This window comes from Pelodiscus sinensis, chromosome 2, assembly GCF_052426305.1.
Source record: "Pelodiscus sinensis isolate ZL-2025 chromosome 2, ASM5242630v1, whole genome shotgun sequence".
In the NCBI taxonomy this organism is placed as follows: domain Eukaryota; kingdom Metazoa; phylum Chordata; order Testudines; family Trionychidae; genus Pelodiscus; species Pelodiscus sinensis.
The window spans coordinates 34,827,905-34,852,507 of record NC_143053.1 but is presented as its reverse complement, the minus strand read 5'-3'; the positions used below and the strand labels follow the sequence as shown (position 1 = coordinate 34,852,507).

Here is a 24,603-nt window from a genome sequence, read left to right as displayed (position 1 = left end):
TAAGGGTGCAAAAATATACAAGATAGTATGCAGTGAATAACATTCTAAGTGTACAGCACTTCACTTGGATAGTTGACAAAAGCCATGAATTTAAATGAATTTCATGGATTTTATTCACTTTAATGCATGGTTTCTATTATGTTTATTGTTAGTTTCTGCATTCTTTTTCTCTCTTTTTTTTCTTTTGTGTGTGTGTGTGTGTGTGTATACACGTTCTTTCATTTATTTGTAGAAGAAAAGAAAGGAGATCCAGAAAATGGGAATACAGGTAGGGTAGCTTTTAAAAGATCTCTTAGCATGTTTGCCTTATATTATGTTAAACTACAATATTTAGGCAAAATGTGTATTACAGAGCTGTATTTCCTTTGATGAATACAAAATTAGGAGTAGAAAACATAACCTAGGAAATACATTTTTGGCTTTCCCTATAAAATGAAACTTCTATTTGACCTTAATAGACAATAAAATTCGTATTGTCCCACTCAAATGTCAATTAGATGAGAATTGATCTCCTTTAATACAAAAAAACTGACTCTATGAACAGTTGGTTTGGAGATAAATTAGATAAGGCTCAATATAAACAAACTAAATATGAGTTAACAATGTGACACTGTTGCAAAAAAAATCGTTTATCTGGAATGTATTAACAGGAGTAAGCAGGACAAAAACGTAATTCTTCTGCTCTACTCTTCATTGGGTAGGGCTCAACTGGAGTATTGTGTCCAGTTCTGGGCACCACATTGCAGGAAAAATGTGGACAAATTAGAAAAGTCCAGAGAAGAGCAATAACTATGATTAAAAGTCTAGAAAACATGACCTATAAGGAAAGATTGAAATAATTGGGTTTGTTTAGTCTAGAAAGAAGAAGACCGAAAGGAGACATGATAACAGCCTTCAAGTACCTAAAAGATTGTTACAAAGAAGAGAGAGAAACAATATTCTCCTTAATGGTTACCTCTGACGATAGGACAAGAAGCAATGGGCTTAAATTGCAGAAAGGGAGGTTAAGGTTGGATATTAGGGAAAAATTCCTAACTGTCAGGGTGATTAAGCACTGGAATAAATTGCTTAGGCTATGTCTACTCTACAGCATTATTTCGGGATTCCTCTGGTATCCCATAATAGCTAGTCCACATCTTTTGAGTGTGCTCATTAATTCAAAATATAGTGGACTCACTATTCTGACATCCCTGTAAACTTCATTCTATGAGTAGTAAGCAAGGTTTTGGAATAGCTATTTATTTCAAAATAAGTGCTATGTAGACAGCACCAAATTTTGAAATAAGCTATTTCAAAATTAACTTGAAATAAACTATGCAATTTGCGTAGCTCAAATTGTGTAGCTTATTTTAAGCTATAGGTACAGTGAAAATGCATTACTAGAGAGGTTGTGGAATCTCTGTCTTTGGAGATTTTTAAGATCAGTTTAGATAAATATCTATCAGAGATGGTCATCTAGATGGTGCTTGGTCTTGCCATGAGTTCAGGAGAGTGGACTTGATCTCTTGAGGTTCCTTTCATTTCTGCTATTCTTTGTTTCTATGATTATAATTTCTATTATAAGGAAAACATTTTCTCCAAATCATGATAAAAATTAGAACCCCAATATTTTGAAATAGATCAGTCTTTAATTCAGGATAAAAACAAAATATTGGATTGTAAACTACATTGAAGCAGTTCATCTGGTCCCTGCTCTAAGCCAGTTCAGCCCACCTGGCTGTCCCTTGTCCTGTCCTGACCCTGGGGAGGTGGGATTTGAGCCCATGACCTAGTCCTCCCTAGGTGAGTGCCCTAGTCCTTAGGCCACATGGGAACCTGCCCCCACCACCTTACTAGCCCTTTATCCTGCCTGCCCCTGGGCCGCTCGGCACATTTTCAGGGCTTCTCTAAACTGTGGCTATCTTCAAACACCTCTAAGCAGCCATTCTGAAGATTGGCATGCTGAATTTTAGCAACACTACAGCTGTGCTTATTTCCTCTGGACACACATTTTCTGCCAGGGTTGGGAAGGAGGTACACAAGGCCAGCTATTTTGGCTCTTTGCTGACTGTTTTGGATCTGTTATTTATAGAATATTAGTTATCAGTAAAATTCTGGGATGAGGTGCAAAGTTTAAAATTGTCATAGTTATCAACTTCATCTGTTTGGGACTTTAGCCTATAATAGCTTACATGCAGCTGATTCATGCCCAGTACTGCAGGCTGTGTTCAGAAGTAGCAGCACTGCTAATGAATGCTACTCTCCCTATACAAATCTTTTTACACCTATAGATCTTGATACTGTAGCCACACTTTTTCTCTTCTGTATTCCCACACATTGGGTTACAGATTAACTTAGCCTGTCGCACTCAATTACGCCTACAGATCCTCTATGCTTATCATTTTCATGCAGAGTAAAATCATGGCTGATTGACTGCATCATGAACTTTCTACTACCCCCTGATTTCTGCTTTGTGTATACAAGTTATTCATTGAAGATGTTTTCATATTAGCTAAAATATATTGTAAGTCAGATTTTGATGAATGCACTCTTATAAGAGTCCTGAAGAACCTACATTTTATAATTTTTGCTTCATTTTTATCCGGGGCTATGTCTACACTGGGCCACTTATTCCGGAAAATCAGCCGCTTTTCTGGAATAAGCTGCGAGCTGTCTACACTGGCCCTTGAATTTCCGGAAAAGCAACGATGCTCTACTGTACAAAATCAGCCGCTATTCCGGAAAAACTATTCTGCTCCCACTCGGGCATAAGTCCTTATTCTGGAACACTGTTCTGGAAAAGAGCCAGTGTAGACAGCCCAGTAGTCTTTTCTGGAAAAAAGCCCCGATCGCGAAAATGGCGATCGGGGCTCTTTTCTGGAAAAGCGCGTCTACATTGGCCACAGACGCTTTTCCGGGAAAAGGGCTTTTCCGGAAAAGCAGCCTGCCAATGTAGACGCTCCTTTTCCGGAAAAACTGAAAACGGAATAGTATTCCGTTTTAAGCATTTCCGGAAATTCATGCCAGTGTAGACACAGCCCATGTGGCTACTTTGATTATTGTTTCATAAATATTTCTTTTTATTGAGACCGCAATGAACCACCATGATTGACTTTTTGTTTTTGACACATGGGTCATTCAGCCATCCTGCATTCCCTTCTTGCTCCCAACCAGGATATGGATCAAAATATCTGTCAATTCTCAGCATCTTCCAGCCAGCTATAAATCAGAAATAGGGAACAACATCAATAGGAATTGTAGAGTTTTCATTGATTTACTAATAAAGTTGAAGGTTCCTTGGAGGAAGGAATTAAAAAATTTAATAACAATGCGAAAACTCAAGGGAGAATCTATAAACACTATAGGTTGTCAAAGTTCTCTTTTCAATAAACAAGAAGTATCCACACATAATTACTTTATAAGTCTATAAATATGAATATAAAATAAACAATAACTTTTAAAATATTTTTATATTGATAATCTTACTTAATCAGCTATTTCAGGAGTGACATTCACTGCAAAGAATCAGGAGAAGGTGCTCTATGCTAGCTAAGTACATGTCTATACTAAAACCCAAAGTGGCAGTTGCACTACTGCCATGTAGACATGTACTGCTGCAACAGAAGAAGTTCTTCCATTTCTGTAGTAAGGGTATTAAGTAAAGTATTGGCCTTGAGCAGGGCCTCTGAACTTGGCATATATTTGTAACTCATTAGAGAAGGACAGAAATAGAGCTGTGCATAGTAGCTTTCACTTTTTCATGTGTTCATATAAAAAACCAGATATTCTCACAAATATTTCTGAGATTTATAATCAAAAGGTAATATTTCTCCATTTCTGACTTCTATCAACTTTTTATGGCAAGAATGATAGAATGTGGATCCTTCCAAGTTCAATAGAAATGATGATTTCATAATAGTGCTAAACTAAAATGCTAATATTTTACCTTACACCCTTTCCCCCTTTTAATTAAAAACACCAAAATATGGGTTAATCTTCAAAGTATTCAATTTTATGGAATATTTTTAACTAGGAGTTAGAGTATTTTCATTCATCTTTAGTGACACCAGTGTCTTTTTTTCTCTCATTGAAAAAGAAGACAAATATTTCAAGAGAAAATGCATGTAGCTGCGCTTGTTAGAAATGATCAAGAAATTTAACTACCTTTCAATCTATTAATCAAAGCATTTGCATCTCCCTTTTCAAAGTAGGAAATAAAATAATTTTTGAAAAATAAAGTTAATCATCATTAAAAGCACTTTAATTAAATAGAAAATTAACAAAGAATCAGTGTGGCTCCTTGATGCTTCCCAATTATTGTTTCAGGTTTATATAGTAGCTGATTTAAACATTGTGGGACACATTAAACTTATCTTTTTGTAGAGTTTTTCTTTGTAGCTACGTATAGACTACAAGCCTCTTTCGAAAGAGAACGTCCAGACTACAAGCAGATTTTTCAAAAAAGAGAGCTGCGTCTTTTAAAGCGAGTCTAGAAGCTCTTTTTCGAAAAAGCACAGTTTGCATTCAATGGCGCCTTTTTTCGAAAGAGTACTTTTGAAAAAAGTGTTATTCCTCGTAAAATGAGGTTTACCACGATTGAAAAAACTGCTGCGTTCTTTCGATTTACTTTCAAAAGAAAGTGGTTGCAGTCTAGACGCAAGTGAAGTTTTTTCGAAAAAAGGCTATTTTTTTCCAAAAAAAACCCCTGTAGTCTAGACAAGCCCTACCCTGTATGTTTTATTAGCTCTTTCTATCCTTGTAATAGCATTTTCTTCTTCTTCATTCTTTTTTCTCTACAGGCAGTCCCCGGGTTACGTACAAGATAGGGACTGTAGGTTTGTTCTTAAGTTGAATCTGTATGTAAGTCGGAACTGGCATCCAGATTCAGCCGCTGCTGAAACTGATCAGTTTCAACAGCGGCTGAATCTGGACGCCAGTTCTGACTTACATACAGATTCAACTTAAGAACCCCAGGCATCCCCAAGTCAGCTGCTGCTGAAACTGATCAGCGGCTGATTCCAGGAAGCCCGGGGCAGGGGCTTCCTGTAGTCAGCCACTGGTCAGTTTCAGCAGCGGCTGACTTGGGGACGCCTGGGGCAGAGCAGCTGGGGTGCTGCTGGGTTGGTCCAGTAGCGCCGCTGCTCCTCGGCGCTACTGGACCAACCCAGCAGCACCCCAGCTGCTCTGCCCCAGGCATCCTGATTCAGCCGCTGCTGAAACTGACCAGCAGTGGCTGAATCAGGACGCCTGGGGCAGAGCAGCTGGGGTGCTGCCGGGTTGGTCCAGTAGTGCCCAGAGCGGCGCTACGGGACCAACCGGCAGCACCCCAGCTGCTGTACCACAGGCGTCCGGAGCAAAGCCGTGGAGCACGGGGGTAGCGGGACAGCCCAGATGCGCCGTGGCTGTCCTGCTGCCCTCGGGCTCCGCGGCTTTGCTTTGCTCCCCGTCCCCCTGGTCTGCAGACCAGGGGGACGGGGAGCTGTCCGCTGCCCGTGTGTTCTGCTGCTTTGCTTCCTCTCCCTGGTCTGCTGGAGACCAGGGAGAGAGAGAGCCCCGTTTGTAACTGCGGATCCGACGTAACTCGGGGACTGCCTGTATAGATTTTCACTCCCAGAATTAATATTTGTGGTGTGCAATTTTTAAGTTATTTTGTTTTGTTTTTTTTTAAGGAAAATTAATGACCAAGAAGGCATGCTGATGACAGTTTTTTTCCACACCCTCCATCATCCTATAATTTACTTTTAAGAATTGAAAGTTTTGTAGTCAACAAGCATCTCTTGTACCACATAATGCCATCAATATAACTTTTATTATATGATATTCAAATCATAGTTCTGAGGGCCTGCACATAGACCTGTTTTACAACTTAAGATTTCTCCTTAAGACACATGGTTAGGATTTACATGTGAATTCAGTGGTACAGGAAGAAAAAAGTTAGGCGTCCCCCAAACCCATGTTTAGGAGATTTAAATAAATGGGCAGATTTTCAACAATGCTTAATACACAGCCCTTTCCATTCAGAAAAGAAATTTTCCTTTGCAAAACTTCATCTTTCTTGGAAAAAAGTTTAAGTATGTGAAGTATACCAGTCAAAACTAATGTGACTTAGTCACAATACTTTATGAAAGGTAATGCTATTAGTTACATTGCTTCAATTAGAAACATTGGGTCTGATTCTCCACTCCCTTCTTTTTGTTTACATTGGTATAACTCCATTGGCTGCAGTGGAGTTACTCTTGATTTACATCAGTATAAGTGGGAGGAAAATCAAATAATTTTTTGAAGAGTAACGTTAGTTTGAACCAAGGGCTTTGGTTCGAACTAACATGTCCCATTTGAAACAGCTGACATTTGGAGTAACATGCCTGCGAGATCATGCTAATGAAGCATGGGATATTTAAATCCCTGCTTCATTGACTATTTCGATTGCCTGCATTTGCATCCCTGGCTCGAAGTAGGGTGCAAGTGTAGACATACCCTAACAGAAACTAAAATCAGTCATTTCATATTAAAGAGCTAAAATCACCCTAATAGAATATAAGATCAATATCTCCTTTGGAAATAGAATCATAGAATCATAGAACACTAGGACTGGAAGGGACCTCGAGAGGTCATCGAGTCCTTTCCCCTGCCCTCATGGCAGGACCAAGTATTGACTAGACAATCCCAGACATTTATCTAACCTACTCTTAAATATCTCTAGAGATGGAGATTCTACAACCTCCCTGGGCAATTAATTCCAGTGTTTGATCACCCTGACAGTTAGGAACTTTTTCCTAATATCCAACCTAAACCTCCCTTGCTGCAGTTTAAGCCAATTGCTTCTTGTTCTATCCTCAGAAGCCAAGATGAATAAAAAGTTTTCTCCCCCCTCATTATGACACCCTTTCAGATACCTGAAAACTGCTTTCATATCCCCCCTCAATCTTCTCTTTTCTAAACTAAACACACCCAATTCTTTCAGACTTATTTTGAAATAACAGTTTGCCTATGTAGACTCTATTAAAGTTAATTCGAAATAACTTCTGTTACTTCTAATTAACTTTGTAGTGTAGACATACCTTTTAGATACCTGAAAACTGCTATCATGTCCCCCCTCAATCTTCTCTTTTCTAAACTAAACAAACACAATTCTTTCAGGCTTCCTTCATAGGTCATGTTCTCTAGACCTTTAATCATTCTTGTTGCTCTTCTCTGGACCCTCTCCAATTTCTCCACATCTTTTTTGAAATGCGGTGCCCAGAACTGGACACAATACTCCAACTGAGGCCTAACCAGCGCAGAGTAGAGCGGAAGAATGACTTCTCGTGTCTTGCTCACAACACACCTGTTAATGCATCCCAGAATCATGTTTGCTTTTTTTGCAACAGCATCACACTGTTGACTCATATTTAGCTTGTGGTCCACTATAACTCCTAAATCCCTTTCTGCCGTACTCCTTTCTAGACAGTCGCTTCCCATTCTGTATGGCTACGTCTACACTGGCCCCTTTTCCGGAAGGGGCATGTAAATTTCACTAGTCGTCGTAGGGAAATCCGCGGGGGATTTAAATATCCCCCGCGGCATTTAAATAAAAATGTCCGCCGCTTTTTTCCGGCTTTTAAAAAAGCCGGAAAAGAGCGTCTAGACTGGCCCCGATCCTCCGGAAAAAGTGCCCTTTTCCGGAGGCTCTTATTCTTACTTTGAAGTAGGAATAAGAGCCTCCGGAAAAGGGCACTTTTTCCGGAGGATCGGGGCCAGTCTAGACGCTCTTTTCCGGCTTTTTTAAAAGCCGGAAAAAAGCGGCGGACATTTTTATTTAAATGCCGCGGGGGATATTTAAATCCCCCGCGGATTTCCCTACGACGACTAGTGAAATTTACATGCCCCTTCCGGAAAAGGGGCCAGTGTAGACGTAGCCCAAGTGTGAAACTTATTCTTCCTTCCTAAGTGGATAACTTTGCATTTGTCCTTATTAAAATTGATACTGTTTACCTCAGACCTTTTCTCCAATTTGTCCAGATCATTTTGAATTATGAACCTATCCCCCAAAGCAGTTGCAACCCCTCCCAGCTTGGTATCATCTGCAGACTTAATAAGCGTACTGTCTATGCCAATATCTAAATCGTTGATGAAGATATTGAACAGAGCCGATCCCAAAACAGACCCCTGCGGAACCCTAGTTGTTATACCTTTCCAGCAGGATTGTGAACCATTAATAACTACTCTCTGAGTATGGTTTTCCAGCCATTTATGCATCCACCTTATAGTAGCACCATCTAAGTTGTATGTGCCTAGTTTATTGATAAGAATATCATGCGAGACCATATCAAATGCCTTACTAAAGTCTAGGTATTCCACATCCACTGCTTCTCCCTTATCCACAAGACTCATTATCCTATCAAAGAAAGCTATCAGATTGGTTTGACATGATTTGTTCTTTACAAATCCATGCGGGCTGTTCCCTATCACCTTACCATCTTCCAAGTGTTTGCAGATGATTTCCTTAATCACTGGCTCCATTACTTCCCTGGCACAGAAGTTATACTAACTGGTTTGTAGTTTCCTAGGTTGTTCTTATTTCCCTTTTTATAAACAGGCACTATATTTGCCCTTTTCCAGTCTTCTGGAATCTCTCCTGTTTCCCATGATTTCCCAAAGATGATAGCTAGAGGCTCAGATACCTCCTCTATCAGCTCCTTGAGTATTCTAGGATGCATTTCATCAGGCCCTGGTAACTTGCAGGCATCTAACTTTTCTAAGTGAGTTTTAACTTGTTCTTCTTTAATTTTATCTTCTAAACCTACCCCCTTCCCACTAGCATTCACTATATAAGGCATTCCTTCATCAGACTTCTCGGTGAAGACTGAAACAAAGAAGTCATTAAGCATGTCTGCCATTTCCAAGTTTCCTGTTATTGTTTCTCCCTCCTCAATGACCAGTGGGACTACCCTGTCCTTGGTCTTCCTCTTGCTTCTAATGTATTTATAAGAAGTCTTCTTGTTTCCCTTTATTCCTGTAGCTAGTTTGAATTCATGTTGTGCCTTTGCCTTTTTAATCTTGCCCTTGCATTCCTGTGCTGTTTGCCTATATTCATCCTTTGTAATTTGTCCTAGTTTCCATTTTTTATATGACTCCTTTTTTATTTTTAGATCATGCAAAATCTCGTGGTTAAGCCAAGGTGGTCTTTTGCCATATTTTCTATTTTTCCTACGCAGCAGAATAGCTTGCTTTTGGGCCCTTAACAATGTCCCTTTGAAAAACTGTCAACTCTCCTCAGTTATTTTTCCTCTGTCTTGATTCCCATGGGACCCTCCCTATCAGCTCTCTGAGCTTACCAAAATCCGCCTTCCTGAAATCCGTTGTCTCTATTTTGCTGTTCTCTCTTCTACCCTTCCTTAGAATTGTGAACTCTATGATTTCATGATCACTGTCACCCACGCTGCCTTCCACTTTCAAATTCTCAACCAGTTCCTCCCTATTTGTTAAAATCAGATCTAGAACAGCTTCCCCCTGGTAGCTTTTTCAACCTTCTGAAATAAAAAGTTGTCACCAGTGCAGTCCAAAAACTTATTGGATGGTCTGTGCCCCACTGTGTTATTTTCCCAACATATATCTGGATAGTTGAAGTCCCCCATCACCACCAAATCTTGGGCTTTGGATTATTTTGTTAGTTGTTTAAAAAAAGCCTCATCCATCTCTTCCACCTGGGTAGGTGGTCTATAGTAGACTCCTAGCATGACATCACCCTTGCTTTTTACCCCTTTTAGCCTAACCCAGAGACTCTCAACACTTCCATCTCCTATGTCTATCTCCACCTCAGTCCAAGTGTGCCTTTGCATTACTGTTTATTTTCTTTAAATAAAGGTCTCCTGTTGCACAAATACACTATTCTTTAGTGAAACATTGTATTCCATTTACGTTCTCTCCTCATTTGAATGTTTTGTTAATATTAATTGTAGAGAATAAAATATTTGTCAAAGTATTATTAAAATACGTCATTCTTTTCTACTATTTCTCGCACGTATGACTTTCTCCCAGGTTTTCCACCAAAGGACAATTCTGAAATGTTTTTATTTACCTGGAAATACGTATACAATTATTTAAGCAAAAGTCAGATTGTATCGCTTCTGTTAGAAATTGTATGAGTACCACTTTAAACTCAGGATTGAAAAATAATGTAATTTTTTTTTACTCAACAGGTGGTATGGATGTAGAAGAAAGAAATCGCCAAATGAAAATAAGCAAGTACAAACAGGCAGCAGGATCAGACTCCAGGCTGGAACAAGATTATCATTCTAAGGCAAGGGAGTTTTGTTTTCAAAAGCAGCAGAATTGCTAATCTGAAAGATTTGATATCCTTTTAGGATGATATAGACAAGTGAACGTTGCATTGGGAAGGACCTTTTTAATTCACTAAGAGGTTCTTACACGTCTGTTGTAATTTAAATAAGTGCAAGCAAACACACACACCTCTATAATATAAGATATAATATAAAACTACTAAAGTTTAAGAGTTTATGAGTTAATTGATCAAATTTATCTGCTTCAAAATGTGAGAAATGACCATTTAGTTGGCCAGTGGTATGAGCAATTAAGACCCTTGTTTAGAAAAGATAGAGGAAGCAATTGACCTTAGAATGAGATCCACTAAAACCTGTGCCTGTCAAGCAAATAGATAGCCCTCAAAAATATTTTTATTCATAGTTTTTTTTAACCTTCCAAAGAATTCTATAGCACAGACATCATAGCTTATATTTATTCTAGTTTAGCCATTGGATATATAATCTTCCCGGTCAAATCAGTACACAAGATTCCAACTTAATTGTGTCAATTTGCCAGAAATCAGGCTGGCTGTGTAGTAATGCCATTCTAGAGTCATGCTCCAAATTTCATATTATTTGGAACAGGGTCTCTAAGACCTGATAAATCGATTTGAGACTGTAAATGGTCAACATAAATCTTCTTAGCCATAGTGGCTTGCTGAGGAAAAGAATTTTGTTGCAGACATTGTATGTTAATTGTGTAGTTGATTATTCCAAGTAATGAAGAAGATAAGGTAAAATTAGGTTATTTAATGTGTGAAAATAAAGAAGCCATTCACTGTATTAAGTACCATTAGTTTTATAGAAAAACTAGATTAATGTAGTAAATTACTTTCTAGTTATGTAATTCCTCTTAGTAAAAATGGGCATAATATTGTGGGAGTATTGCATGAGAGCCTCATGAAAAGTCCTAGACAAAATAGAAGAATCTGTTACTGAGTAGATACAGAATTTATTGGAACGAAGGGAAAACGATATTATCATACTCTGAACACTTAGACCAATAGAAATATTGTTTGACTTAAAGGATGTGTTCATAGAAGAGTCTGTTACTGAAAAGATTTAGAATTTATTGGAACAGAGGGCCAACTATATTGTTATCTCCTGAACATTTAGACCAATAGACATATTGTTTGACTTAAAGGATGTATTTAACTTAAGGGATGTATTCGCTGCTATGTAAGGGTACTTCTACACTTGCTCCTCAAAAATGAGGAGTAACGTTAGTTCGAACCAAGGGGTTTGATTCGAACTAATGCGTCCCAGAGCACACTTCCTGGTTCGAATCAACGGGTGAGCGGAATAGCATGTGGGCGAGATTATGCTAATGAAGCACAGGATATTTAAACCCCCGCTTCATTAGCAATTTCTGTCAGCTACATTTGCATCCCTAGTTTGAACTAGGGAGCAAGGTTAGACATACCCTACGGTAATAAAATTTATAAGGGGATTTGGGTCAGGAAATAGTCTCATGTTTATTTTATATGGAAGCATCACTTTTACATTAATCAGTTATGCCCTTTCTTGAAGGGCATTTATCTTTTCTTGTACAGGAATGGACTTGATGTGACCAGTCTTCCCCATTAATAACTGCAATGATCTTATGTACTATATAAGGATGGTGAATATATAAATAGATCTAATTATTCTGCCAATTCAGTTGCTTCCTCACTGATTCTATCTCCTTTGGTCGCAGTGTAGTTCCTGTCTCCGTAAGGCAGCAGTGGTACTACAGGTATAATAAAGTGCACCCATGAGCCCTCAGAAGGGTTTTTCAAGGGAAACCATATGGAACTCAGGATGACACCGTGTCTCTCTGCATCATCATTTCTGCTCTGTCACCCTATATTTCCCCTGCCCCCCTGCAAAGTTTGATATAGGACTGATTTCATAAAAATAATCATTTCTGAATTATGCAGTCTGTCTCTAGAGATAGACTGTCAGATTTATTTCCTTGCAAGGCTCCACTGTTTACTATTGGAAAGGGAATAATCTGCCTTACCAGTTAGCCCAGACAGACTGGCCATGGCACATTCACAAGCTTCACTGAGTATGTAGCAACTGAATCTCATAGAATCCCATAAGATCTCCTAAATACATTTCTTCACAGAAAGAAAGAAAAAAAGATCTCTTAAAGTCATACCCAGAGAGTTCAAACTTCTTTTTCTCACCATTTCACTGTTGGTTCAGATTTTATGAGGTAAATATTAATATTACTTAGATATAAGAAAATTAATTAGCACATGTGATATATCTGGTTTCTACTAAATATCTTCTATATTGCTAAACTGATCTGGGTGTGTTCAATAACGGAAAGCTCCTAATGTATGTCTATTGCCACTGGCTTTGATTTTCTAAATTTCTCACCTAGCTCAATGTGAATTGTGCTTTTTTTCTGTGAAGAAATGTATTTATTCTGATCAGGGTCATAGCCATAGGTGAACTGAGGCTGGAAACTGGGGCAGCAGTGTATGGTGCCAGCAAGCAAAGGATGCAGCTGGACTGACAAACCCTGAGACTGGGTCTGGAAGGGTAGGTAAAGCTAGAACCCAAGCAAGGCCCCCTCTTCCCCATGGGCACTCCCCACAGCCTATGTGCTGAGGATGCCTGCAGAGCAGAAAGGGAAGGCAGGTCCCCTATCCTTCCTGACTCCTTTCTCTGGGGCATTGGAACCCTCCTGCCTCCTCTTCTTCCTGACCCCCTTCTCCAAGGGGTTCAATCTTTCCTGCATTCCCAATCCTTCCTGTCCCTTCTTCCCAGGGTCCTCCATACTTCCTGCACCATTCTGCCCTTTCCTCCCACCCACCATCATTGCTTGCCCACTTGAAGTCTGGGCCCACCCAATTTTCCTGTCCTAGTAACCACTGCCCTGCTTCAGCCTCTTATTTCAGGGCAAGTTTCTTTAACTAAGCTATAGATGGCATACAAGTGGAGTTTAGCAGGAGGCATTTTCTGTTGTATCTGCATTCTATGTTTTCCTTTTGATGGAAATAAACATAATTACTATTTGTTGGGGGACAATAACTGTCCAGTTATCATTGCTAAGGAAGTGGAAAGGTATACCAACAAAAATAGGACTAGTCAAATAGAATTAAACCAATGGTCTATCTAATATTGTTCCATCTCTGACAGCTGCCAGTACCAGATGCTTCAGAGGAAGCTACAAGGAAAAAAGACAATTATGCAATAATAAGCCTGTAGAGGAAGATTTTTCCTAAGCCCAGGTCTCTTAGCTGCTGAAGTATGAAGTTATCTTTTCTTTATAACATTTTCATTTAGCTGGTATGTCCGTATATTCCAAAGTTGTTGTAGTCTTATGCTGAAGTTAAGCATGACCACTGATGATAGTTACTCATGACCACTTTTCAGTATGCATGTAGGCGCCTTTTTTATATATTTTATATGCTTTCTTTCTAACTTTTTTTGTTAAAAGAACAAATGTGCTTGCTCAAAAAGTAACTTGAGTGGTAACTTGGAACTGCTGGCAATACACTAGTCTTGCTTTGAGAGAGAAAACAAAGCACAGGAGTGGGTTTTTAGACAAACCAGCAGGCTGGGTATGTTACAGTGTAAAGTAGGCAGCTATGCAGACTTAAACTCCCCAGTCAGAATGAAGTGAGACGTGGGGCTCTGCCCAGGAATAGTGATGGCTAAGAGCTGAAAAACCTTTAAGTGATTGACCTTGAAGGACCATGGAGGAGGGAATACAAGTGTAGTTACCATGCAGCTATGACACTTACTACCACAGAATAATATTGAAGTAAAATGCTTAGTAGGATTCCAAAAAGGATTAGATATATAAATAACCATGCACTGTACTACTTCTGATCCCCTGGTAACATTAGGCAGAGAGTTTATTTCCCTCTTAGAAGAAGGAGGAGAAGGGATAGGGCACACTTGGAGGAGGAGATAAGTAAGAGGCTGGGCACGGGTGGAACAGAGGCAAGAGAGTCAGGGTGGTGGGTTGTGAGTAGGGGTGGAGTCAGGCATGGTGGTGGAGGGTCAAGCAATCCCCAGCAAGATGAGAAGTCAGCTCTTATTCATGTGATAACATCAGTAGAGCAAAAAATTATACTTCTAGACATAAATTCATCCCTTTCCTAGTATTGATTATCACATGCAAACTTCCAAAAATAATTCTATAAACAATAATATTTGTGGCACAGGTACTGACATTGCAGATTGGTGTCCTGCTAAATCCTGTTTAATTTAGAGCATGCAAACTTGTAGTTCTCAAGATTTATATGAGCTGAAGCATTTTTGAGAATTCTAGGTTTGAGTTTCAAAGGAAGATAGATGGCAGTGATGAAGATGGTTCAGGAAATGTCTCTCCTTCCATTGATAAACTATATCCACAACCTTCCTCATTTTTTACAATATTTATCTAATGTGTTTGGATAGAAATGCAGACTAATGAGATTGTTTATTTTTCCCTCGGTAGCTTTAGTCTTTCTTCTGATATTGTTGAAATCCAAATTAAGCATTATTTTACATTGGTGTCACAAATCAGATTAGCTGTTTCTTCTTCATTAGCTGATGTTGTGTTTATTCTGCTTCCACTCCTTTTTATTTTATTTTTTAATTTTCTAATTTTTGTCTTCTATATTATAGGCTAAGCAAGAATACTGTTAAATATTATGTAGATATTTTCCCTTGAAATTTTTGTTTAATCAAGAATCTAATTTTCCACTGAAAATCAGTTTTGATTAAAAATTTTAATCAGCTCTACTAATGATCAAAAAAGACAATGGCATGGATACTATTGTCCTAGCCAAATTCAAACAAGGGCAATCATACTCTGCCTACCTGATTTCTTCTCACAATTTTCATTAAAATATAATGCCTTCATTTTATGTCCAAAGCTATTCTGTTGTTATTACCTGATAAGATATTAGTGCATTTTAGATCAGAGATGGCTATATTTTCATGGTGAAGTAAATGATCTCTGTATATATTTTATCTGTTAGTTTAATCTGTAAAATCCTTGGTGATATCAAGTGCTATATACAAATAATTTCCTTTCACATGGAAAAAAAAGCACTGTCAAAGTAACTTGTTTCACTTGTATAAGGCACACAGAATCCACAGTTATATTCTTTATTGTTAATAAAATGACATCCTATATGTATTAACAAAATCTGAGAAACTCAAGGAATAGAATTAGCTTGATACAATTTAGATAAATATCTGATGATGAAGTGAAACACTCATAAAATAGTAAACTAACAGTTTAATGAGTTAGTTGAATTGATGGAGGGGCGAACATGTCAAGAAAGGAAACATGAACATTGTGTATCCAGTCCAGACACTTTTAGTACTAATTAGGTTTGTGACATCCATAACAAATGGGCTACGTCTACACTGGCCCCTAATTCCGGAAAAGTCATGCAAAGCAGGTAAGTCAGAATAGGGAAATCCGCGGGGGATTAAAATATCCCCCGTGGATTTAAATAAACATGTCCGCTGCTTTTTTTCTGGCTTGGGGAAAAGCCGGAAAAAAGCATCTAGACTGGCGCGATCCTCCGGAATAAAACCCTTTTCCGGAGGATCTCTTATTCCTACTTGAAAGGGCTTTATTCTGGAGGATCGCGCCAGTCTAGATGCTTTTTTCCAGCATTTCCCCAAGCCAGAAAAAAAGCGGCGGACATGTTTATTTAAATCCGCGGGGGATATTTAAATCCCCCGCGGATTTCCCTATTCTGACTTACCTGCTTTGCATGATTTTTCCGGAATTAGGGGCCAGTGTAGACGTAGCCATGGAGAAATAAAACTATGGATATGTAATGAAGGTCAGAAATGTCAAAGCAATGGTTGTTTGTATTCCCAAACTGCTAGATAAATCAGAAAGGGTATGTCTACACTACCATCCTAGTTCGAACTAGGGTGGTTAATGTAGTCATACGGAGTTGCACATTTTTAAATACGCGGTACGGACTAGGTAGTTCGGACTAGGCTTTCGCGAGGAGTAATGGTAGTTCGGACTAGGCTTTCGCGAGGAGTAATGGTAGTTCGGACTAGGAAGCCTAGTCCGAACTACCTAGTCCGTGCTGCGTGTAGCCACGCGGCACGGAGTCCGCACTAGCGGACATTTAAAAATGGCGGCGCCTGGCTTTATGCAAATGAAGCCTGGGAAATTCAAATCCCGGGCTTCATTTGCAACTCCGTATGACTATATTAACCACCCTAGTTCGAACTAGGGTGGTAGTGTAGATATACCCAAATATATTTGCCGGAATCAAGTAGGGATTTTTTTCCCATATGGAAATGTCAAGTCAGTCTTTTATTCATGTCAGCAAAAGTATAAAATGTAAAGTAAGACATCATTGTACAGCAATTACATCGAATATACCAAAGTGTGGGGGATTGAAAGTGAAGGACCAGGATGTTTGGTCCATGCTAAGTGGTTCCAAAGGGACCTTTCAGCTGTCCAAATTAGGTCTTGTAAAGCTGGTTTTATACCAGGTTCTTACTCCATTCTGCTTGAACTGGGATGCCAGGATCAGAGTGCACAGAACTCTGTAATGCTTATTGGTTTAGTAGCCACTAGGGAGCCACTAAAAGCTGGGCAAGTTGGAGCAGCTCCTAGGCATAGCTGAGATTTCTGCCCCACATCTAGGTGTGTTATGTCAAGAAACCACTGGGCGGCATATTTTACCTATACATGTGTATGGAATTATGCATACAGTTACATTAACAATAAGTAATGTATTGGGCCTTTTCCTCTCATATACATTTGTTTAACCGCTTTGTAACTATACTGAATTCAGTGCAGTTACTCCGGATTTACACCAATGTAAGAAAGGGCAGAATTGGGCCACCAGCATGCTGGTTCACAAAAGACAGTTTGACAATAAGAGTGGCTCATATGTAATATTTTTATCATGGTTGCTGGGCTATCATGGAAGAAAGACTTCTTTCTTTGTCAGTACTAAATTAACAAACTACAGTGGTGTTATGTAATTTTGTGCTAAGGGAGATGCTATATTTTAAATGAGATATAAAACAAGGCTTTCTCCCTTTTTGGTCAAGAAAATTCCCAAAAGATTTTCACGAGTGTAAATGCATCAACCCCAGTACCTAGTCACTAGCACCGAGAGGGAAACAGGGATCCTGAAAGAATACGTCTACTTTTTCAGAAACTGTTCTGAAAAAGCGGATGCATTCTTGGACGCGGTAGAGCTTTTCCGGGATACCTCTGGAATCCCGGAAAAGCTCTGCAGTCTAGACATAGCCTGAGAGACAGGTGAGTGAGGCAGTGTCCTAGAGTAGATCTTACTTCTGCTGATGAGAGAGAAAGTTTATGAGGCACATAGAGCTCTTCTTCAGGCCTTTCCCAGAATTTGGTCCAATAAAAAAGTTATTATCTTATCCGCCTTGTCTTTCTAATATTCTAGGACTGACATGTCTACAATGATACTGCATTCCTCCAATTGGTTAGTTACAACATGCACTGCTTGTTTAGGTTAATTTTAAAAATCACCTCAGTTTCAGCTTGAGAATGAATAAAACAATCAAATTAGAATATTTAGGAAGTGCAAGGTGGCTTTCACCAGCCTAAGGGTAAACCATCTCTCTCTCTCTCTCTCTAGTTTCTCTCTTCTGCAGAGGTGGAATTCAAGATATAGAAACAGTGACATATTTTTCCAATCCCTAGATAAGAAAGACTCCAGTCAGAAGATCTATCCCCATAGATCCTTTCCCCCCAAGTTTTCAAGGTAAATAGGATAATGGTGGAAAGGAAATCTACCTGCATGGAGAACAGTTTATCTTTGAATACTACATATTCTGCATTGAGAGATTCCAAATTAGGAGATAGTATGTGCCTTCTGCTGATTTCATCCCTTTGCTCAGACACATGATTCATCAAAACACCTGTAGCCAAAGAGCAATCTTGATCTGATATTTTCTGCAGGACTTTTTCAAGGTTTGTCCTGAGTGTTCATAAAAACAGGCACCCAGGGGGAATAAAGATCTGTAATCCTAGCCCCTGCTTGATGGGATGGACATTTGAGGACCCTTGGGGTGGAGTCACATAAACACAAATTTGTATCTTGTTCCTGAGCAATTGTGCTACACATTTCACAAAGGCATTTTTGCTTTGGGGAATAAACTCTCACCAGATGGTTCTTGTGTGGTCCAGCTTTTCTCTTAGGCAGGAATGCCATTGGAGTTGCTGACATGTCTGGGTACACATTTTATGAAAAGCATGATCACACTTTTGTATAAAGAATTGAGGGTTAACATGATTAAAACCTCCATGATTAAAAATTCCAGATTGTTGGGAATTTTACAAGGCCTCAGAGAAAATTTGGTTTGTTTTAAAAGGAAAGTGTTGGTGTTGGTGTGTCAGGAAAGATGATTGTCCTGATTTCCTTTTGCTTCACTGGCAGACCTTGAAATGTTTTTCACATTTTGTGGCAGGTGATAGGGCCAACAGATTTAATCATGAAAACCACTGGTAAAAAAACCAAGTCTCTGAAGAGTGTGGCTTAATACAGCCTGGAGATGTTCAATTCCTCTGAATGTTTGACTCTGATAAGGGAACTTGCCCAGAAATATCTGGAAGAAATCCAGTCCATCCAGAAAATCATAGCCAGAAGAGGGATTTTAAAGCAGACCAGAATATCATAGAGTGAACTGCTAGCAAAGCAGCAGACTTTATAAAGTCCAGAAGAAAGTGAGCACCATCATCTATTAAACATGTATGGCAGATAGATTTAATAAATATGACACATGAACTTTCTAAGAGATGGGAAAGGAGAGAATCCAAGAGCTCCATTTGAAGATGTTTATCCCAAGCCTCCTTGTGGGAGGTAAAAGGCCAAAAGGAACCGAAATGGAACTGCCAACCATCAGCAAGAAGTAACTTGATTAACCAGTGGGTTTACTACAGATTGTGCCAGCAAGCATCTGATATGTGGGCATTACAGTAAACCCTAATACATATGCTTGGGCTCATCTGGAGTTAAAGTATTTGGAATTCATGATTGAAAAGTTAAACCACAAAAGTTAAACCTTAACCCATCCATTGAACACCAGGGCTACATCTACACTGGCCCCTTTTCCAAAAGGGGCATGCTAATTTTACAGGTCGTAATAGGGAAATCCACGGGGGATTTAAATATCCCCCTCGGCATTTAAATAAAAATGTCCGCCGCTTTTTTCCGGCTTTTAGAAAAGCCGGAAAAGAGCGTCTACACTGGCCCCGATCCGCCGGAAAAAAGCCCTTTTCCGGAGGGTCTCTTATTCCTACTTTGAAATACTTTGAAATACTTTTCTAAAAGCCGGAAAAAAGCGGCGGACATTTTTATTTAAATGCCGCGGGGGATATTTAAATCCCCCGCGGATTTCCCTATTACGACCTGTAAAATTAGCATGCCCCTTTCGGAAAAGGGGCCAGTGTAGACGTAGCCCAGATGAAAGAATGATGATGGAAGAGATTTATTGGGCTTTTTAAGTTGAATTACACAATTTACTCTGCATTTTCCACCATTGCATTTCTCCTAAAAGATCTGTTCTGGAAGCAAAATCTAATAAAGTAAAGTATTGGGGATTGTGAAGAGACTTTCAGGCCCAGGAAAACAGCTTGTACATGACTATCCTGGACTGAACAACTCAAATATTTAGCAGCTAGCTATTACTGTGTCCAGGATAATAAATTTCCAGTGGAATTTGGGACAATGCTGTCCCAGAAGACTAAAGAACTGCTTATCTCCTCCTTAAAAAAAAAAAAAAATCCTCCAGAGACAAATGATGTTTGAGTCAAAAAATTTACGTGTGTCAATTAAAATAATGCTGGTGGGTGGAAGCATTATCTTTTAGGGGGAGAATTCCTCAGGCACTAGAATAGTTTCACTTTATGAATAAACAGAATGCCATACTTATTGGGTAGTATGTTTTTAATAAATCTTGTAAGTGAAATGAGATGGAGGACTATCCAATCTCTCTTAAATGGCAGTTGACAAGGCAGGAAATGACCTAGTAGTGTGAATGGGAAAGCTGATATGCCACCTGTTCCAAATAATTCCAAAAAAGTGTTTTTGGTGTTTTTCCTTTTCTCCTGCTTTTGTCATTAATTTTGAATTTGGGGAAGGGCTGGTAGGACAGAGAGTACACAGTGTTCTGCCTAATGCTGCTCCATAAAGGATTTTTCTTCTGAAGGTCCTGTCTATTCCTCTCTTAGGGAAAGTCTACACAGCAGTGTTATTTAGGAATAACTGACATTATTCTGTAATAACATAGTCCATGTCTACACTACAAGCAGTTATTTTGACATAATGTCAAAATAATGTTGAGTTGGAGGACTTCTTACTCCAACTCCTGTAATCCTCATTATATGAGGAGTAAGGGAAGTCGGAGGAAGAGTGCTCTTTCTTGGGCCTACTGCAGTGTACAGCGTCACAAGGGGTATGTCTACACTACCCCGCTAGTTCGAACTAGCGGGGTAATGTAGGCATACCGCACTTGCAAATGAAGCCCGGGATTTGAATTTCCCGGGCTTCATTTGCATAAGCGGGGAGCCGCCATTTTTAAATCCCCGCTGGTTCGAACCCCGTGTAGCGCGGATACACGGGGCTCGAACTAGGTAGTTCGGACTAGGATTCCTATTCCGAACTACCGGTACACCTCGTTCCGAACAGGAACCCTAGTTTGGAATAGGAACCCTAGTCCGAACTACCTAGTTCGAGCCCCGTGTAGCCGCGCTACACGGGGTTCGAACCAGCGGGGATTTAAAAATGGCGGCTCCCCGCTTATGCAAATGAAGCCCGGGAAATTCAAATCCCGGGCTTCATTTGCAAGTGCGGTATGCCTACATTACCCTCCTAGTTCGAACTAGGAGGGTAGTGTAGACATACCCAAGCTTATTTCACAAATGACGCAGCTCAAGTTGCGTAGCCTATTTTGGCTTTAGCCCTGCTGTGTAAATGTGACATTATTGACCATGTTTTAACTTTTCAAATCTCTAGAGAAAATTCTCAGCGATCTCTTCCTCTCAAAACTCAGAAGGCCTGAAATTGTCTAAGTCACTGTGGGGTCAAAAGGAGCAACTCCATTGATATTTGTGAGGTTACACTGGTGAAAAACTGGTGTGAATGAGATCTGTATCAGGGCCATGAGTTTAGATTTCTTCTGGATAAGTGCTGGTTCTTGCGTAGCTGGAATGAGGAGTTATCTTCTATTTATGTTCATCTCTTTCTTGGAAATGAATGGTAGAGCTGGGAAAATATTTTGTTCAAATTGCTATTCTCAAAATAACACATTTACAGGTCAATCAGAACTTTTTGTAAATGTATGTCACGGTCACTAAATATTTTAGCCAAACTGAAAAAGTAGAAACATTTCACTGATATCAAAACAAAATATTTTTTGCTTTGCTTTGACCCCAAAAATTAGTTCTGAATTTCAGGCACTTTGACAAAAACAAGCAAAGGTGTCACAAAATGGCAAAAGGGGGAGGAGGCAATTGTGCCATACTCCCTTCCCGTGTGAGCTTTAGTCCAGGGGCTTGGGTACTCCCTGTGATGTACAAAACCTAGGTTCAAGTCCATTTTCTGCCTCTTGTTAAGGAATTTAAATGTGGTCATACTGAACTATAGGGGACTTACATGACTGCTAGGCATTCTTGTATGGAGCTTTCTCAGTATCTCCTCTTGAAGCTTTTCCACTTTTTATCAACAATTAAATAGTTATTGGAGCAGAGACTTGATCTTGGCTTTCACTCACCTAGATGAGTGCCTAACTATTAGTTTATGGTCAATCTCCTTCTCTTTCCCTGGCCCAGTGACTATTCATTGTTATTATGGATGACTATCAACTGCCTCTTTGAATGACTGGGCTAAGTCTGTAGAGGGAGGCAGTAGCAGCAGTGCCATCACCCTCTTCTCCTCCTGTTCCAGGTGTTTTATGATTCTTTTATTTGCTTTTGTTGAAAGTCCAAATGATTAAACTCACAGGTGTCTATGTCAGAGTTGTTGAAACATGTCAGTTAGTTTTGACTTGACCTTTTTTCAATGTTTTGATTTGCTGAATAATTTCAAAAACTGTCATTTTTTGTTTGCCCCAAAATCAATTTTTTTTTCAATTCAAAACTGCCAGTGACCTGAAAAATCCATTATTTACCTACTTCTAATAAATAGTTGTGGCAAGAGACTACTCAGTTTTCTGAAACTGTGAGCAGCCAGATTTGGGTGTTATCAAGTTAATTCTCAAACTTGTTGAAAACCCTTTTGAGTTCTTCTACTTCTCTCTCATTTTAGGATCTACCTTCATGCTCTGGATCTTCTGCTTAATGTTGTCTGAGAGTCCACTATAGTAATGCTTTATTTTTATTTCAAATTGTCATTTGTATCCAGGAAGTCCTTAAAGAACTGCACCATCTGCTTGCATATCTGAAGCAGATGGTGCTTTTCTGGCTTATCTCCAGACTGTTTCCCTCTAGGTTTGCTGTTCTTCTCAGTCAGTGCATCAGGCATAGCTTCAGTAGCAGCTGTTGAGCTTGCAGTTTCTCCTTCAACTTCCAGAATTTCCTAACTCAATTGCTGATTCTCAAGTTCAGGTTTCAGTTGCTCCCACACCTGGCAGTAGGATGCTATTTTCAAGATAGTCAAGATCAGGTAGTGGAGGTATGTTCCTTAGACCTCCTTGTTGTTTTAGGGCCTCTTACACAAGACAATCCTACACTTATATGCATCTCTGGTTCCTGAGAGCAAGCAGAACTGCTAAGTACTAGGCTCCAAATCCCAGGTGAGAATGGACTAGGGATGTGAATGATTAACCGGTTAACCAGTAAGCATTACCCTTACCAGGTGATGCATACCGGTTACAGTTCACTGGCAGGGGCTGAAGTGACACCCTCCCCCCTGGACAACGTGGTCAGAGGGCTGCTTCAGCCTGGCAGGGCCCACCAGGGGTGAAGGGGCACTCCAGCTCAGCTGGAGCAGCCCCTGCCCATCCCCATTCAAGCAGTTAACAGATTAAAGATAACGTTTAACCAGTTAACCAAATAAACAGGATTTTACATCCCTAGAATGGACAAGGACCATTGAAATGAACAGTGTTTTCCCAAGTGATTGGCTGTTACACACACATTGGATTTATTCAGTCAGAAAGTTTCTTATGGAATCTAATTTAGTGGCCCTATTTTCAGAGTGGCTTTGCACATGGTGTTGCCATTGGTATTAATGATACTTGGGGGTACTCAGAACTTCTGAATATTAGGTCATTTATTTAGATGACAAAATATGGATTTAGGTGCCTGTTTAGGCATCCCCATTTGAAAATTTTAACCTAAGATCCTGATGAAAATTATAATTAAGCCACATTTAATATTATTTCCAAATCCCCTCAAATATGTAGCTAATATTTTGTATTAAAATAGCTACCATAATATTAGATACCAGTGTGAAACCTTATCACATCACTTACTTAACTTTTTGCATGTATTTTGTGAACATATAGTTACATACAAGCATGTATCCTGATTGTGTATTCCACCTCTGTATATGTTAGTAAAATGGGTGGGAATTCTTTTTGGTTTATGATGCAATATAAAACGAATGTTATTAGTAGTATTGGTATTTATCACTACTGTCATTTTTATTTATTTTATTGGCTTTCTTTGTGATGCAGCCATTATCAAGGTATTAAATAAAAAATAATATAATTAGCATAATTGTAGTGTGGTATTGCATAAATTACATAGCCCTTTGATGTTGTAAACTGGTCCAGAAGTTGCTCTTCACATCCAAAAGTAGTCCCTGCAATTGTTGAGCCCTAGTTACTCATGGAGCATCTGAAGATTCTGCAGTCACAGACAAATTTAGCAAACATAAATCCCTAAAATTGTTGAGACAGTTACTTAACCTTGATATGGTGGTGCAATGTACTATAGTCTGCAGCAATCCCACAACAATCTGATCCATTAGTAAGAAAGTAGAAGGATTGACCAGATCGATATGTTCCAGTATAAATGCTAACAAATTAAAACTGATGACAAGAACATGAAAAAGAAACTGTAGTAATCAAATAGGAAGGGAGTTGGAAATCCCTGCAAATTTCAATTGTCTGGGAGGTGAGTGATTATCTGGCTCCTAAACTATCTAATTCAACCTGGAAGGTCAGTAATTACTGTATTAAAACTGAGCAAAAGCAATTTCATTAATAGTGTGTAGGGTGCTCCAGGGTAGTTAACTTCAAGAAGTGAATATAAGAAGGTTTCAGATTTATACACAATCAGTTGCTCATGTAATGGCAGTTTGCAGATGAACCAGAGACTGTACTTCTCTTAAAAGACCATTGTTATAGAAAACTGAATGACTAT

The 24,603-nt window shown here is 39.2% G+C and overlaps 1 protein-coding gene across 1 annotated transcript in view; it reads left to right on the top strand.

Annotated features, from left to right (window-relative positions):
• RIMS2 (regulating synaptic membrane exocytosis 2) overlaps positions 1–24,603 on the top strand; it is a 510,981-nt gene that overhangs the window by 357,569 nt on the left and 128,809 nt on the right. The window contains exon 22 of the mRNA XM_089776190.1: positions 10,161–10,261. Within this exon, the coding sequence (XP_089632316.1) occupies positions 10,161–10,261 (101 nt within the window). The remainder of the gene's footprint in view (positions 1–10,160; positions 10,262–24,603) is intronic.